The sequence below is a fragment of the Mastigoproctus giganteus genome, chromosome 5 (genome assembly GCF_048544385.1).
Source record: "Mastigoproctus giganteus isolate SK-2022 chromosome 5, ASM4854438v1, whole genome shotgun sequence".
Lineage (NCBI taxonomy): Eukaryota > Metazoa > Arthropoda > Arachnida > Uropygi > Thelyphonidae > Mastigoproctus > Mastigoproctus giganteus.
Window position 1 is genome coordinate 100,128,757 of NC_143579.1, and position 13,638 is coordinate 100,142,394.

General features: G+C 39.1%; 2 protein-coding genes across 2 annotated transcripts in view; one reads left to right on the top strand and one right to left on the bottom strand.

Moving 5' to 3' along the window:
* The window catches only part of Mtpbeta (mitochondrial trifunctional protein beta subunit), a 292,313-nt gene extending 281,696 nt beyond the window's left edge, over positions 1 to 10,617 (bottom strand). Inside the window, exon 1 of the mRNA XM_090373364.1 lies at positions 10,504 to 10,617. Coding sequence (XP_090229490.1) covers positions 10,504 to 10,552 — 49 coding nt within the window. The 5' untranslated portion in view covers positions 10,553 to 10,617. The remainder of the gene's footprint in view (positions 1 to 10,503) is intronic.
* A 245-nt stretch (positions 10,618 to 10,862) lies between these two features.
* Positions 10,863 to 13,638, top strand: part of Mtpalpha (monolysocardiolipin acyltransferase Mtpalpha) — a 370,336-nt gene continuing 367,560 nt past the window's right edge. The window contains exon 1 of the mRNA XM_090373365.1: positions 10,863 to 10,987. Coding sequence (XP_090229491.1) covers positions 10,924 to 10,987 — 64 coding nt within the window. The 5' untranslated portion in view covers positions 10,863 to 10,923. The remainder of the gene's footprint in view (positions 10,988 to 13,638) is intronic.

Below are 13,638 nucleotides of genomic sequence, written 5' to 3' on the forward strand. Positions count from 1 at the left end.
TTACTTGAGTCAGTTTTTTTCCTTTCTTTTCTTATCGCTATACCATCTTACCATTCTGTAATCACTTCCAACATTTACCTTGTTCAGGATGGTAACATCATTCACGATATATCTTCTGTTAGTGAGGATGAAGTCGATTTCATTAGTTGTTAATCCATTTGGGCTGTTCCATGTCCACTTCCTGTTAACCCTTTTCGTGAAAAAGGGTTCATTACTCTCAATCCTTGAGATTCTGCAAATTTCACAAGTCTTTCACTTCTTTCTTTACTTTCACCAGTTCCAAAATTTCCTATAGTTGCCCTTCCTGCATTATTTTGTCTCTTTCCAACCTTAGTATTGAAGTCGCCCATAATGATAGTGTAGTGGGTTTTCTGCTCATCTATAAGACTCTCAATTTCAGTGTACATTTCTTCAACCTCTACATCATCATGGCCCGATGTTGGTGCATAAATCATTATAACCTTTAGCTTGTACATCTTAGAAATCCTGAGTAGTAGTCTTGGCACCCTTGGCGATGTATTTTTGAATTCCAAAATGTTGTTTTTTATATCTTTATGGACCAGAAAGCCAACTCCACCTTCAGCTCCTTTCACTGTTTCCATTAATGTACAGCAGATTTCCACTTGATAAACTTATAAGTGATTCATTTCTTCTTCTTCTTGTTTCAGCCAAACCGATGATATTCCAATTCACGTTTTCTAATTCCTTTTCCAACTATAATATCCTGTCTTCACCGATGAGTGATCTTACGTAATAACAGGCCAAGTTCAGTTTCCATGCATGGCAGCCTGGTCGTACCCAGAGATTCTTAGCACCCTCTGCTTCCACACTGATCCTCTCGCTGCTGTAAGGGGGGGGGGGGTGAAAGCTGCTGGGGACTGAGGGCCATTTGTCTCGTCGTGCTGTCATATGCTGGAGGGTTTGGTCTTTTCCTCCATGCTGACCAGGCGTCTTGAAGAGAACCACTCCACATGTTCATTGCCACGTAAGTGACGTAACAGAGATTACCATCGAAGTGTGCACGAGTGGATTTTAGGTAGGCAGGCCAACCGGACTTCTCCTCTGAAATAGAAAGATGGATCCATCAGTGTTTTAGACTGAGTGTCTGATAACACAAAGAATGCCTGTTCCCCCTCTAAGCCCTTGCCTGACCACACTGCTGCAAAAATACACCATCTTTTTTCATTTTCCATTATCCTGCGTGTGACACCACAGTTATTTTGATAGAGCATTACTGTAACCCATATGCAGTACCTTGCAATTGTCAATGTTAAACCTCAACTGTCGATTCTCAGTCTATCTGCCAAATTTTTCTATATCTTGTTGCAGTAGCATGCTTGTCACCCTTCACGTCATCTGCAAATTAAGCCTGATATGCCTTCATCAGTATCATTAATAAGTATTGAAAACAACAAGTGTCCAGCACTGAACCCTGGAGAACACCACCACCACCACCACCAATAAAAGTAGTCAAGAACAGCAGTGCCCATTTATGACCAGCCTCTACTGCCACTCAACCATCATTTTATCCATAGCAATAACTCATGATATATTGCTAAAATTTGTACAGCGGTCTTAAGTACATCAAAAACCACCACTTTGCTTATTGGAGGCTTGAAATGGTGGAACCCATGTTTAGTCTGAGCTAAGTTCCGGTCAACCTTTCCCTATCTCTTCCATCATGCAGTATGATTGATGACTTTTGAGGTTATGATGAACGTCGTGGCGAGATCCAATATTCCTTACATTTCGAGGGTACAGCTCTAAAACGGTGTTCGCAGGCCGGCCGCTAGTTAGTACACCGGACTGAACCTATTGGTAACTCTCCAGGAAGCTTCCGGATCAGCTAGTGTATAATCTTGCTGCCTCTACTCTGCCAGATAGTGACTGGAGGGAGTCAGAGTAGTGTGTATGCGGAAAGCATTGTCGAGGCCACGTTATGTCATTCTTACCACATGTACGCCATATCCAAAAATTTCATTACTTCATACAGCATGTCCCATCTACTTTTTCTTACTATTGAATACACCATGAATTGTCAAACTAATAGAGCAAGCTTATCTGCGAAAAGATCTAAACCTCCCAAGGACTTGCTAATTCATTTCACAAATATACGTGGTCTCAATTCTAATCTCAACGATGTCCATTTCCACTTGCAGTCTGCCAAACCCCATGTACCTTTTCTGACAGAATCTCAGATATCGGTTGATTCATCTACTGCTCATCTCAGATGCCCAAATTATTCGCTCTGTATGATTCCTTTCGCCTCAAAGGTGGTACTTGTGCATATGTCCGTTCTGATATTCCCTGTCAGAGACTTGGCAATTTGGAATCTCCTCTCTTTGATCTTCTCTGGCTTAAAATCTCTCTACCTCATTGTGTCAAATTCATCTGTTGTCTCTACCGTTCTCCCAACTCCACTAATCACTTGGAGCTCTTTGACTTCCTCTCTTTGAAACTTGACTTTCTCCAGTCCAACTTTCCTAACAGTGAAGTAATTTTCCTTGGTGATTTTAATGTTCACAACTCCAGCTGGCTTCCGTTTTCTAGTCACACCGACCCAGCAGGTCGAGATGCTGAGGCTTTTGCAATTACTAATGACCTAGCACAGATTGTTCATTTACCTACAAGAATACTGGACAATCCTAATCATACAGCCAATACGCTTGATCTTTTTCTCACAAACAACCCTTCTAAGTACACGGTCGAAATGAGAGGTCCTTTAGGCACTTCAGATCACAACTTGGTGATTGTCTCTTCTCCAATGGAACCTTTATCTCATGGCTATTCCCAACCATGTGTTGTTTGGCATTACAAGAATGCAAAATGCGATAACCTGCGAGACTTCTTTTCTTCTTTTCCTTGGTCGGATTACTGTTTCAAAACTTCTGATGTCAACGTTTGCTCAGATCGTGTCAGTGAAATTATTCTTGCAGGAATGGAATCCTTTATCCCACACTCCACTTTAAAATCTCGTACTTTATCTAAACCTTGGTTTTCCAATAAATGTGCTAAGGCTGTCCAAGAGAAGAATGTTGCATATTGTAATTGTCTTGTTTCTAATTCTTCAGTGTCATTTTCTGCCTACACCAAAGCTCGCAACAATTGTAAAGCAGTTATTAACCAGTCCAAACTAGAGTTTGAACAGGCTAAGAGTAGAAAACTTGCTTCTTGCCCTAATGGTAGCCGAGCATTCTGGTCTCTTGCCAAAGCTATTGGCCGCAACTTTTGCCCATCTTTTGCCCACCTCTGTCCAAACCAGATGGTTCTGTTGCCACTTCAGCCAAGGATAAAGCTGACCTGCTAGCTTCCCATTTTTCTTCCAGCTCATGTATTAATGATCTTGGAAAAAAACCTCCAACCATTCCCAACACGCTCCATTCAATGCCTCCTGTGGTCTTCGTCAAAAGGATATCAGAAGGATTTTGATGAATCTTGATGCTAAGAAAGCTCCAGGTCCTGATGGTATTTCTTCACTTGTTCTCAAAACCTGTGCTCCTGAACTTACTCCTATTCTTTGCCGCCTTTTTTCACTTTCTTATTCCAAAGGTGTTTTTCCTTCTGCTTGGAAATTTGCTCATATCCAGCCAGTTCCTAAAAAGGGTGACAAATCCCTCCCATCCAATTATCGTCCCATTGCTATTACTTCTACTCTTTCTAAAGTAATGGAGAAATCAATTAACCGCCAACCCTTAAACTACCTAGAAACCTTCCGTCTGATCAACGATCACTGGTATGGATTCCGTCAGTGTCGATCCACTGGAGATATTCTGGCTTATGTTACCCATTTATGGACCAATTCAATGGAAAGGTTCAGTGAAACACAAGTAGTTGCTCTTGATATCTCAAAGGCTTTTGATCGTGTCTGGCATAAATGTCTTCTAAACAAGCTTCCATCTTATGGTTTGCCAGCTGTTTTTGGTAATTGGTTATCCAGTGTTCTCTCTGATAGCTCACTGAGGGTGATGGTAGATGGCTCTCTGTCTTCTAACTTTTCCACTAATGCCGGTGTCCCCCAAGGTTCAGTTCTTTCCACCACTCTTTTTCTCTTGTATATTAATGACCTTCTTCCATTGACTGGAAATCCTATCCATAGTTTTGCCGATGATAGCACATTGCATTCAACTTTCCACTTTGAGAAACCTTGTCCTGCTCAATCAGCTTCAACTTCTCGAAAATCTGCTACCAATTCCTTAAATGCCGATCTTCAGGTAATTCTCCAGTGGGGCAAAGACAACTTAGTTGATTTCAACCCTTCTAAAACTCAGTCTTGTCTTATATCTTGCAAAAAGGATTCTTCTACTCCTATGCTTATCTTTAGTGACACTCCGATTTCTAGGCAAAATGATATATCTCTTTTGGGGATTACCCTGACTTCTAATCTCTCTTGGCACAAGCACATTACAAATATTGCTTCCTCTGCATCTAAAAAACTTGGTTTTCTCTTTCGCTCTCGGCGTTACTTTTCTTCCAAACAGCTGCTCACACTGTATAAATCTCAAATTCGCCCTGCCAAGGAATATTGTTCCCATATCTGGGGTGGTGCCCCCAAAACCTCTCTCCGGCTTCTTAATTCCATTCAGAAGAGGGCAGTTAGGTTAATTAATGATTCATCTCTAACAGAGTCTCTCCACTCGCTTTCTCATAGACGCACTGTTTCTGCTGCATGCCTCTTCTACAGATACTTCCATGGGCACTGTTCTTCTGAATTGGCTTCTATAATTCCTGCTCTGTCTTTCAAAACAGTCCAAACACGTGCCGCCACCAGCCAACATCCATTTACTGTCCAACTTCAAACCCACAGAACCAACTTTTCATCTTCCTCATTTATTCATTCAACTGCCGTTTTCTGGAACAACCTTCCTTCATACGTATTTCCTGAAAATTACAATCTACAGGAGTTCAAGTCCAATATCTTCCTTCGTCTTCTTAACCTCAAACCCAAGCACGGTACTAAGTACTATAGGTTCTAATACCTCTCGTGTTTGGGGTTCTCATAAAAAAAAAAAGGTTTTCTGCAATTGATGTAAATGACATCAAAAATAATTTTTTTGCATCTAGTTACTTCATCATAGTATCTAACCAGATTGGTCATACAAGATTGCCTTTCAACATGCTGTGACTGCAGTATAACTGCAATCCTGTCCAGTCAGTCTTGCATTACTTCTTTACCCAGTGAGCACGTTATTTTCCCTGGAATAGAAGTCAAACTAGCAGGTCTGTAATTACTAACAACACCCTTCCATATGTGAATTGGGGATACATTTATACACCGTAAGAGCCTCCCATGAATCCAAAAACTGTCATAATTTTTTGGGTTTGTTTATATATACAAAAGAGGTTTGTATACCTCTTTTGCCACTTCCTGGAATATACAATAATTAGATCGATCCATCCACCTCAGGTGCCTTTTCTGGCATGCTTACATAAAAAAGCACATGTGCCTATTTAACTCAACCATGTCTGTCTGTCTGTCTGTCTGCAAGTAAGAACTTGACTTCCAGTGAAAGGTTTTTCATTAAATTTTATATTTGGGCTTTTTAAAAATATTTGTAGAGCCATTCCAAATTACATTAAAGTCGAACAAATAGAAATCTGGAAATTATTTCTTTTTTAAAAACAATTTGTATGTAAAAAAACAAATTCATAGATTAAGTGTTTAATGCAGTTTTGTTAGCTTTTGTCTGTGAATGCTTCTTGTTAGGCAAGATTCATGAAAGTGGAGTAGCTTGTGAAGAGTTACTTATACATGGAGAGTAAAGAGGCTTAAAAAAAAGAGCGAATACAGTAAACAGAGAACCATAAACCTATAGACTTTTATTAAGTGTTCCAAAAAGTAAATTAATTGATAAGGAAATAACTATTTACTTTTCAATTCTATTAATCAGGAAAAAAAACATAATAATAATAAATAAACACCTAAAATGTAGTGCACAGCATACATTAATTAAATTGTTTACTTTCAGCTTCAATTTCTCTTCCACATTCCTCTTCTCTTCTGCTGACTGTATGAATAACTTAAATAACTATTATTTCTCTGATCAAATATAAACAGATAAATGTTTTTGATAGTTTAGCATAAGTATTAAGAATCCATCTTACTGTATCCTTGCTGAAAGTCAGTTCAGTCCTTCAAAGATACCAGCCAATGTAAAGCAAAGAACTGGTAATTCAACCTTACAGCTGTTAAAATATTGTAAATGATTACCAGTGGTGACACCATATATATACAGGGCTCTATAGACTTAGAGCCCTGTATACAGGGTGTTTCAGTTAAACGTTTCAGAACTTCTAAGAGGGGTAGGGTACATCCTGACAACTCGAAATCATATAGCAATGTGGGGTCGGAAATGCTTTCCTGAAGCGGTATTGTACACAGAAGTCGTCGTGCGACGTCGTGCAGCACAGATTCGATTTTCGGTCAATGTATGGGCCGGTATTATGGGAGATCACCTCATCGGACCTTACCTGTTACCGTGTCGTCTAACCGGACCTATCTACTTGATCTTTCTGCAGCAAGTATTGCCACAACTTTTGAGAGATGAACAGATTTCTGCATCGACGCAACAGACAATGTGGTTCCAACACGATGGAGCCCCTGCCCATTATAGCGGAGATGTTCGTAACTACCTGGATGTCACATTTGGTCAACAGTGGATCGGACGTGGTGGTCCCGTGCGTTGGCCTGCTCGGTCACCCGACCTATCATGTCTTGATTTTTATTTCTGGGGTCATATGAAATCGCTAGTTTATGACACCCCTGTTGACAATGCTGAGGAGCTGGTTGCAAGAATCGCAGTAGCTGCCGAAGAAATTCGAAATTCGCCTGGAGTATTCCAGAATATTCGGATGTCCATGCGTCGGAGATGTGAGGCGTGCATTGTAGCCCATGGAAGAAACTTCGAACACTTACTTTAATCCATGTACCTTTTGCTTCTTTTCATGTATTATTAAAACGATTTCTCACTTACAGTCTCTTTTCTTTTTATGGTGCTTCTGTGTACAACACCGCTTCAGGAAAGCATTTCCGACCCCACATTGCTATATGATTTCGAGTTGTCAGGATGTACCCTACCCCTCTTAGAAGTTCTGAAACGTTTAACTGAAACACCCTGTATATATGGTGTTTCAATTAAAAGGCACCAAGATCTAACTCACTCACTTTTAGGTTTAGGCTATTTATCATCTGGGCTATTGTCATATTTGGACTGAAACTTTTGAATTTGATGTTAAAATTGAATGAAGCATACAGTAGTTTTACAATCCAGCACCCTTGGAGACTGAGAAGTGCCAGATTTGAGACAAATATGGGTATACAAAGAAGTGGAGAAGTTTCAAAGTAGCACATTTCAATGAACATTAAGAACTAACAACTGAACTAATTCATATCTGTAAACATGACAAAAGCTAATGGCTAAAAATCTAAATAACAGTTTGGCTTAAATGTAAACTAATGGTAATAAATAAAATCAACAAATACCAGTAAGTGATTCAAAGTCAATATTAAATGCATGCCTAGAGAGAATATCAGTGAATGTGCTTAAGAGAAAAAACACTTTAGAAATGGTAAGTAAAAAAAAAAAAAAAAAAAAACACTATTCATCTTAAGGAACAATCATAAACAATAACAAAGATCAGTTTTGTCATAATCTTTTTGCAGAAAAAGAAACAACAAACATCCCATGGTCACTCACTGGACCTCTCTTCAATAGCGTTAGGATGGAGTAGGAAGCCAGATGAGTGATGTTTGCCTGCCTATTGTTTTTCTCCACTTTGGTTATAAACATTGTTAAAACCTTAGTTGTGCAATCAGAAGGATTTTGACAAATCTTGAGGCTAAGAAAGCTCCAGGTCCTGATAGAATTTCTCCACTTGTTCTCAAAACCTGTGCTCCTCCTGAACTTACTTTGTCACCTTTTTTCGCTTTCTTATTCCAAAAGGTGTTTTTCCTTCTGCTTGGAAATAGTGGAGTACACCAGGGTTCAGTGTTGGGTCCATTGTTGTTTTCTGTATTCATTAATGATATTGATGATGGTATATAGGCTTAATGTCCAAGTTTGCAGACGATACGAAGTTCAGCAGGATTGTTAATGACACTAATGACATTACACTGCCGCAACAGGATCTAGAATAGTTGAGCAGATGGGCTGAGAGGTGGCAACTGAAGTTTAACATTGACAAATGTAAAGTAAGGAATATGGGAAGCAGTAACCCCAGAGTAACGTATCGACTGTGTGGTACTACACTGACAGTGGTAGAGAGTGAAAAGGACCTGGTGGTAATTGTGCAGGCAGATGTGAAGTTTTCAGAGCAGTGCAGACGGTCTGCAAGAGTAGCTCATGGCATCTTGTCAATGATATACAGGAATTTTTCTAGCAGGGATAAGGATATGATTATCCCCCTGTATAAGGCAATGGACACACCACACCTTGAGTACTGTATATAATACTCAAGGTATGGATTGATTAGTGAATGGAACAAAGGGTTGCTCTTACGAAGAAAGGCTTAAGTTTTGCAAATTACATTGTCTGGAGACTAGGCACCTGCAGGGTGATCTGATTGAGGTGTATAAAGCCTTGAATGGTTTGAGCATGCTCAATGCTCATGGGAGTGTTCCTCTTGTTCAGAATAATCGCCTGAGAGGGCATAAATTCAAATTGAGGAAAGACAGTTGTAGGATAGATGTGTGGAAGTTTGCCTTTAGCCAGTGGGTGGTTGATTGCTGGAACAAACGTCCATCTGTCGTAGAAATTGATAGCTTAAACAGATTCAAGGCAGAACTGGACAAACATTTGGAGCGAGTCAATGGGTGAAATAAGAAGGGGGGTGTTTTTTTTTTGTTTTTTTTGGCTGATGCTATATAAGCTTGCTTTCTTGCATCATGTGCCCTTGCTAATGCTCATGTATATCCAGCCAGTTCCTAAAAAAGAGTGATAAATCTCTCATATCCAATTATTGCCCATTGCAATTACTTCTACTTTTTCTAACGAAATGAAAAAATCAATTAACTGCCAACTCCTACCAAAAACTTTCCATCTGATCAACGATCGCCAGTATGGATTCTGTCAGTGTCGATCCACTGGTGCTATTCTGGCTTATGTTAACCATTTATGAACAAATTCAATGGAAAAGTTCAGTGAAACACAAGCAGTTGCTTTTGACATCTCAAACGCTTTTGATCGCGTTTGGCATAAAGGTCTTCTAAACAAATTTCCATCTTATGGTTTGCCAACTGTGTTTTGTAATTGGTTATCCAGTTTTCTCTGTGATCGCTCACTGAGGGTGATGGTAGATGGCTCTGTCTTTAATTTCTCCACTAATGCTGGTGTCCCCCAAGGTTCAGTTCTTTCCCCCCACTCTTTTCCTCTTGTATATTAATGATCTTCTTCCATTGACTGGAAATCCTATCCATAGTTTTGCTGATGATAGTACATTGCATTCCACTTTCCAGTTTGAGAAAACTTGCCCTGCTCAATCAGCTTCCATTCTCGAATATCCGCTACCAATTCCTTAAATGCCGATCTTCAGGTATTTCTCCAGTGGGGCAAAGACAACTAAGTTGATTTCAATCCAGCTCACATCCATTTACTGTCCAACTTCAAACTCACAGAACCAACTTTACATGTTCCTCGTTTATTCATTCAGCTGCCATTTTCTGGAACAACAGTGCTTCATACGTATTTCCTGAAAATTACTGTCTACAGAAGTTCATGTCAACAAATATCTTCCTTTGTCTTCTCAACCTCCAAACCATGCACGATATGAAGTACTATAGGTTCTAATACCTCTCGTGTTTGGGGTTTTCATATATAAAAAAATTAAAAATTAAAAAAGTCATCCACATTTGGACGGATTCAAGCAAAAGAAGCCACTTCCTCTGGAGGTGTGCCCATAATCTGGGGTATATATTTTCCTTTTAGAGAATACGTTAAAATAATAAAAACGGGGGGGGGGGGGATACAGGGCGTAATGTTAAAATTTGCAAATGATAACAAGTTGGGAGAGTAGCAAATTACCAACGTCAAACACCACTCCTTCAAGAAGACTTGAGTAGGCCTCAGAGATGGTGAGATGAGTGGCGACTATCTTTTAATGCTGACTAAACGCAAGGATTCACACTTAAAAGGATCCACCAAAATTACTTACACTAGGAACAGCTGAATTAAAGTCAGTAGATGGGAAAGAATTTGGGGGTTGGAAATTACGATCCAGAAGAACAAATTGAGCCTATGGGGCCCTATCAAATATCTGCCTTGTTTTGAAGCATTCCAATGCGCCCTCTCAAAATATCTAAATATCATTTTCTCAAGAAGTTCATTCATTATTACAAAGTTCGTGCCTTCATTCTACAGAAATAAAATGAAAGTCCCCTTCATCACCCAAACTATATATAATTCTTGCAACAATCATTGCGCTATCAATACTTATGCTAATTCGTCCAATTATTAAAACATTTAGTTTAAAACCACCATAAACTTGCAGTTCTGCAACAATAAGACTTACTCAAACGAGAAGAACTGAACAAAGCTGAAAACTTTAGGGTTAACGCCATTTATTCTACACTGATAGCAAAGCAAGCACATAAAACTGTGGGGATGCTACCGTCACGTTATCAAGCGACAATACGATCACGTGTAGAAAGTTGGAAAATGCGGCACTAGAAAATATATTGATGGGTTTTCTTACTATAATTTTTAAATTCAATAACAGTGAATTCATTAATTTATTTCAACCTCTATATAATTAAAAAAGTTCTGTTAGAGTATTTATAATACTGATCATATAGTATATTATTACTCATAATTTATACATCACGGAGATATTACATGTCACATCGCATTTTAACTTCAATTCCATAGAAAGAGGAGCACATTGACTTTCTCAGTTTCCTTATCGAAGGAACTTTGTAATTTCGTTAGGAGGATGGCTCTACAGTTTGTGCGAACCGTGGAGGCACTTTCTCTGAAATGCATTTTTTCAAGTAAAGGTAAAAATAATGTTGTTTAATATAATTCATTAAAGTTTTTTAAATCAATTGAAGCATGTAGTTCAGTCAACTGCAGGCCCTAATATATAGCATATTTAGTAAAATATGAATGTTTGTAAATTAGTATGAACATCGCATATGATTTAATATAACTTAGTTAAAATTGCAAATGGTTATAATTTTAAATTACTTTCAGTAGTTTATCGCATCGTATTAGCTTATTATTCAGCATGTGCCAATGATCATTTATATCCTAGCGATGCCCAATATTTTCAGTCATAGCCATAAAGATATATAGTAGTAGGCGTGGTGTTTTGCAATTGTAAAGTAAGTGTGATAGAGGCGAAATTCTCGTACACGCAGATTCGCTGCTTTCGGTAAAAGGAGGGGGGGGGTATCGTTACCAGAAATATCCACAATACGAGATCACTGCATAAAGTAACCAACCTAGTTTGCTTAAAATATACATGGAAAGAGGCGATTAGCATTAGTAGTGGCATATGATACAAGAAAGAAAGTTTATACGGCATCTGCCAAAAAAAAAAAAACCAAACAAACACTTCCCATTCATCTGTCCATCTGCTCCAAAAGTTTGTGAAGTTCTTCCTTGAATTTATTGAAGCTAACAACAACCACAACGACAGATGGAAGTTTGTTCCAGCAATCAACCACCAGCTGGCTAAAGGCAAACTTCCACACATCTATCCTACATCCGTATTTCATCAATTTGAATTTATGCCCTCCCAGGTGACTATTCTGAACAAGAGGAAGAATCCTATCAGCATTGACCATGCCAAAACCATTCAAGACTTTATACACCTCACAGGTGCCTAGTCTCCAGACACTGTAATTTGCAAATCTTAAGTCTTTCTTCGTAACAGCAACCCTTTGTTCCATTTACTAACCTTGTTGCCGTTCTCTGTACTCGTTCCAACAGCTCTACATCCTTCTTAAAATGAGGCCTCCAGACCTCAATGGTCAATGTGGACTGACCATTGCCTTATACAAGGGGATAATCACCTCCTTATTCCTGTTAGAAAAATTTCTGCCTGCACAATTATCCCCAGGTACTTTTCATTCTCTACCACTGTCAGTGTGGTACCACAGAGTTATACGTTATTCTATGATTACTGCTTCCCATATGTAGTACTTTACATTTGTCATTGTTAAACTTCATTTGTCACCTCTCAGCCCATCTGCTCAACTTTTCTAGATCCTTTTGCAGTGTACTGACATTAGTGTCAATCTTTGTATCGTCTGCAAACTTGGACATTATGCTTGATATACCATCATCTTAGGGGGCTTAGAGGGGAACAGGTATCCTGTGTGTTATCAGACACTCAGCCTAAAACACTGATGGATCCAATATCTCTCTATTACAGAAGATTTAGGAGAAGTCCGGTTGGCCTGCCTCCCTAAAATCCACTCACACACCTTCTCGATGGTAAGCCCTGTTACGTCACTTAGGTGGCAACGAACGTGTAGAGTGGTTCTCTTCAAGATGCCTGGTCAGCGTGAAGAGGAAAAGACCAAACCCTCCAGCAATGAGAGCACAACAATACAAATGGCCCTCAGTCCCCAGCAGCTTTCACTCTCCCTCTTACGGCAGCGAGAGGATCAGAGTGAAAGCAGAGGGTGCTAAGAATCTCTGGGTACGACCAGGCTGCCATGCACGGAAATTGAACTTGGCATGTTATAACGTACGATCACTCATCGGTGAAGACAGGATATTAGAGCTGGAAAAGGAATATCATCGGTTTGGCTGAAACAAGAAGAAGAAATGAATCACTTATAAGTTTATCAAGTGGAAATCTGCTGTACACCAATGGAAACAGTGAAAGGAGTGAAGGTGGAGTTGGGTTTCTGGTCCATAACGATTTTAAAAACAACATTTTGGAATTCAAAAGTACATCAGCAAGGGTGTCAAGACTAATACTCAAGATTTCTAAGAGGTACAAGCTAAAGATTATACTGATTTATGCACCAACATCGAGCCACGATGATGAAGAGGTTGAAGAAATGTACACTGAAATTGAGAGTCTTCTAGATGAGCAGAAAACCCACTACACTATTATTATGGGGGACTTCAATGCTAAGGTTGGAAAAAGGCAAACCAGCGCAGAAAGAGGAACTATAGGAAATTTTGGAATTGGTGAAAGAAATAAAAGAGGTGAAAGACTTGTGGAATTTGCAGAATCTCAAGGAATGTCAGTAATGAACACTTTTTTCAAGAAAAGGGTGAACAGAAAGTGGACATGGAAGAGTCCAAATGGATTAACAACTAATGAAATCGACTTCATCCTCACTAACAGAAGATATATTGTGAATGATGTTACCATCCTGAATAAGGTAAATGTTGGAAGTGATCACAGAATGGTAAGATGTACACTTGATATTGATGTAGGAAAGGAAAGGAAAAAACTGACTCGAGTAAATAATACAAAGGTCTTTGAAATAACAGAGGGGGAGAAAAAGCAGTATGTACTGGAACTTAAGAACAAGTTTGAGCTTCTGCAGACTGCTCAGGACCAAGATATCGACGAGGAATATTACAACTTTCTGAAAGTGATAAAGCCCAAGAAACCTATAGGGAAACAGAAATCCAAAGAAGAAAAAATTAGTCAAGAAACACTTGTCATGATGAACCAAAG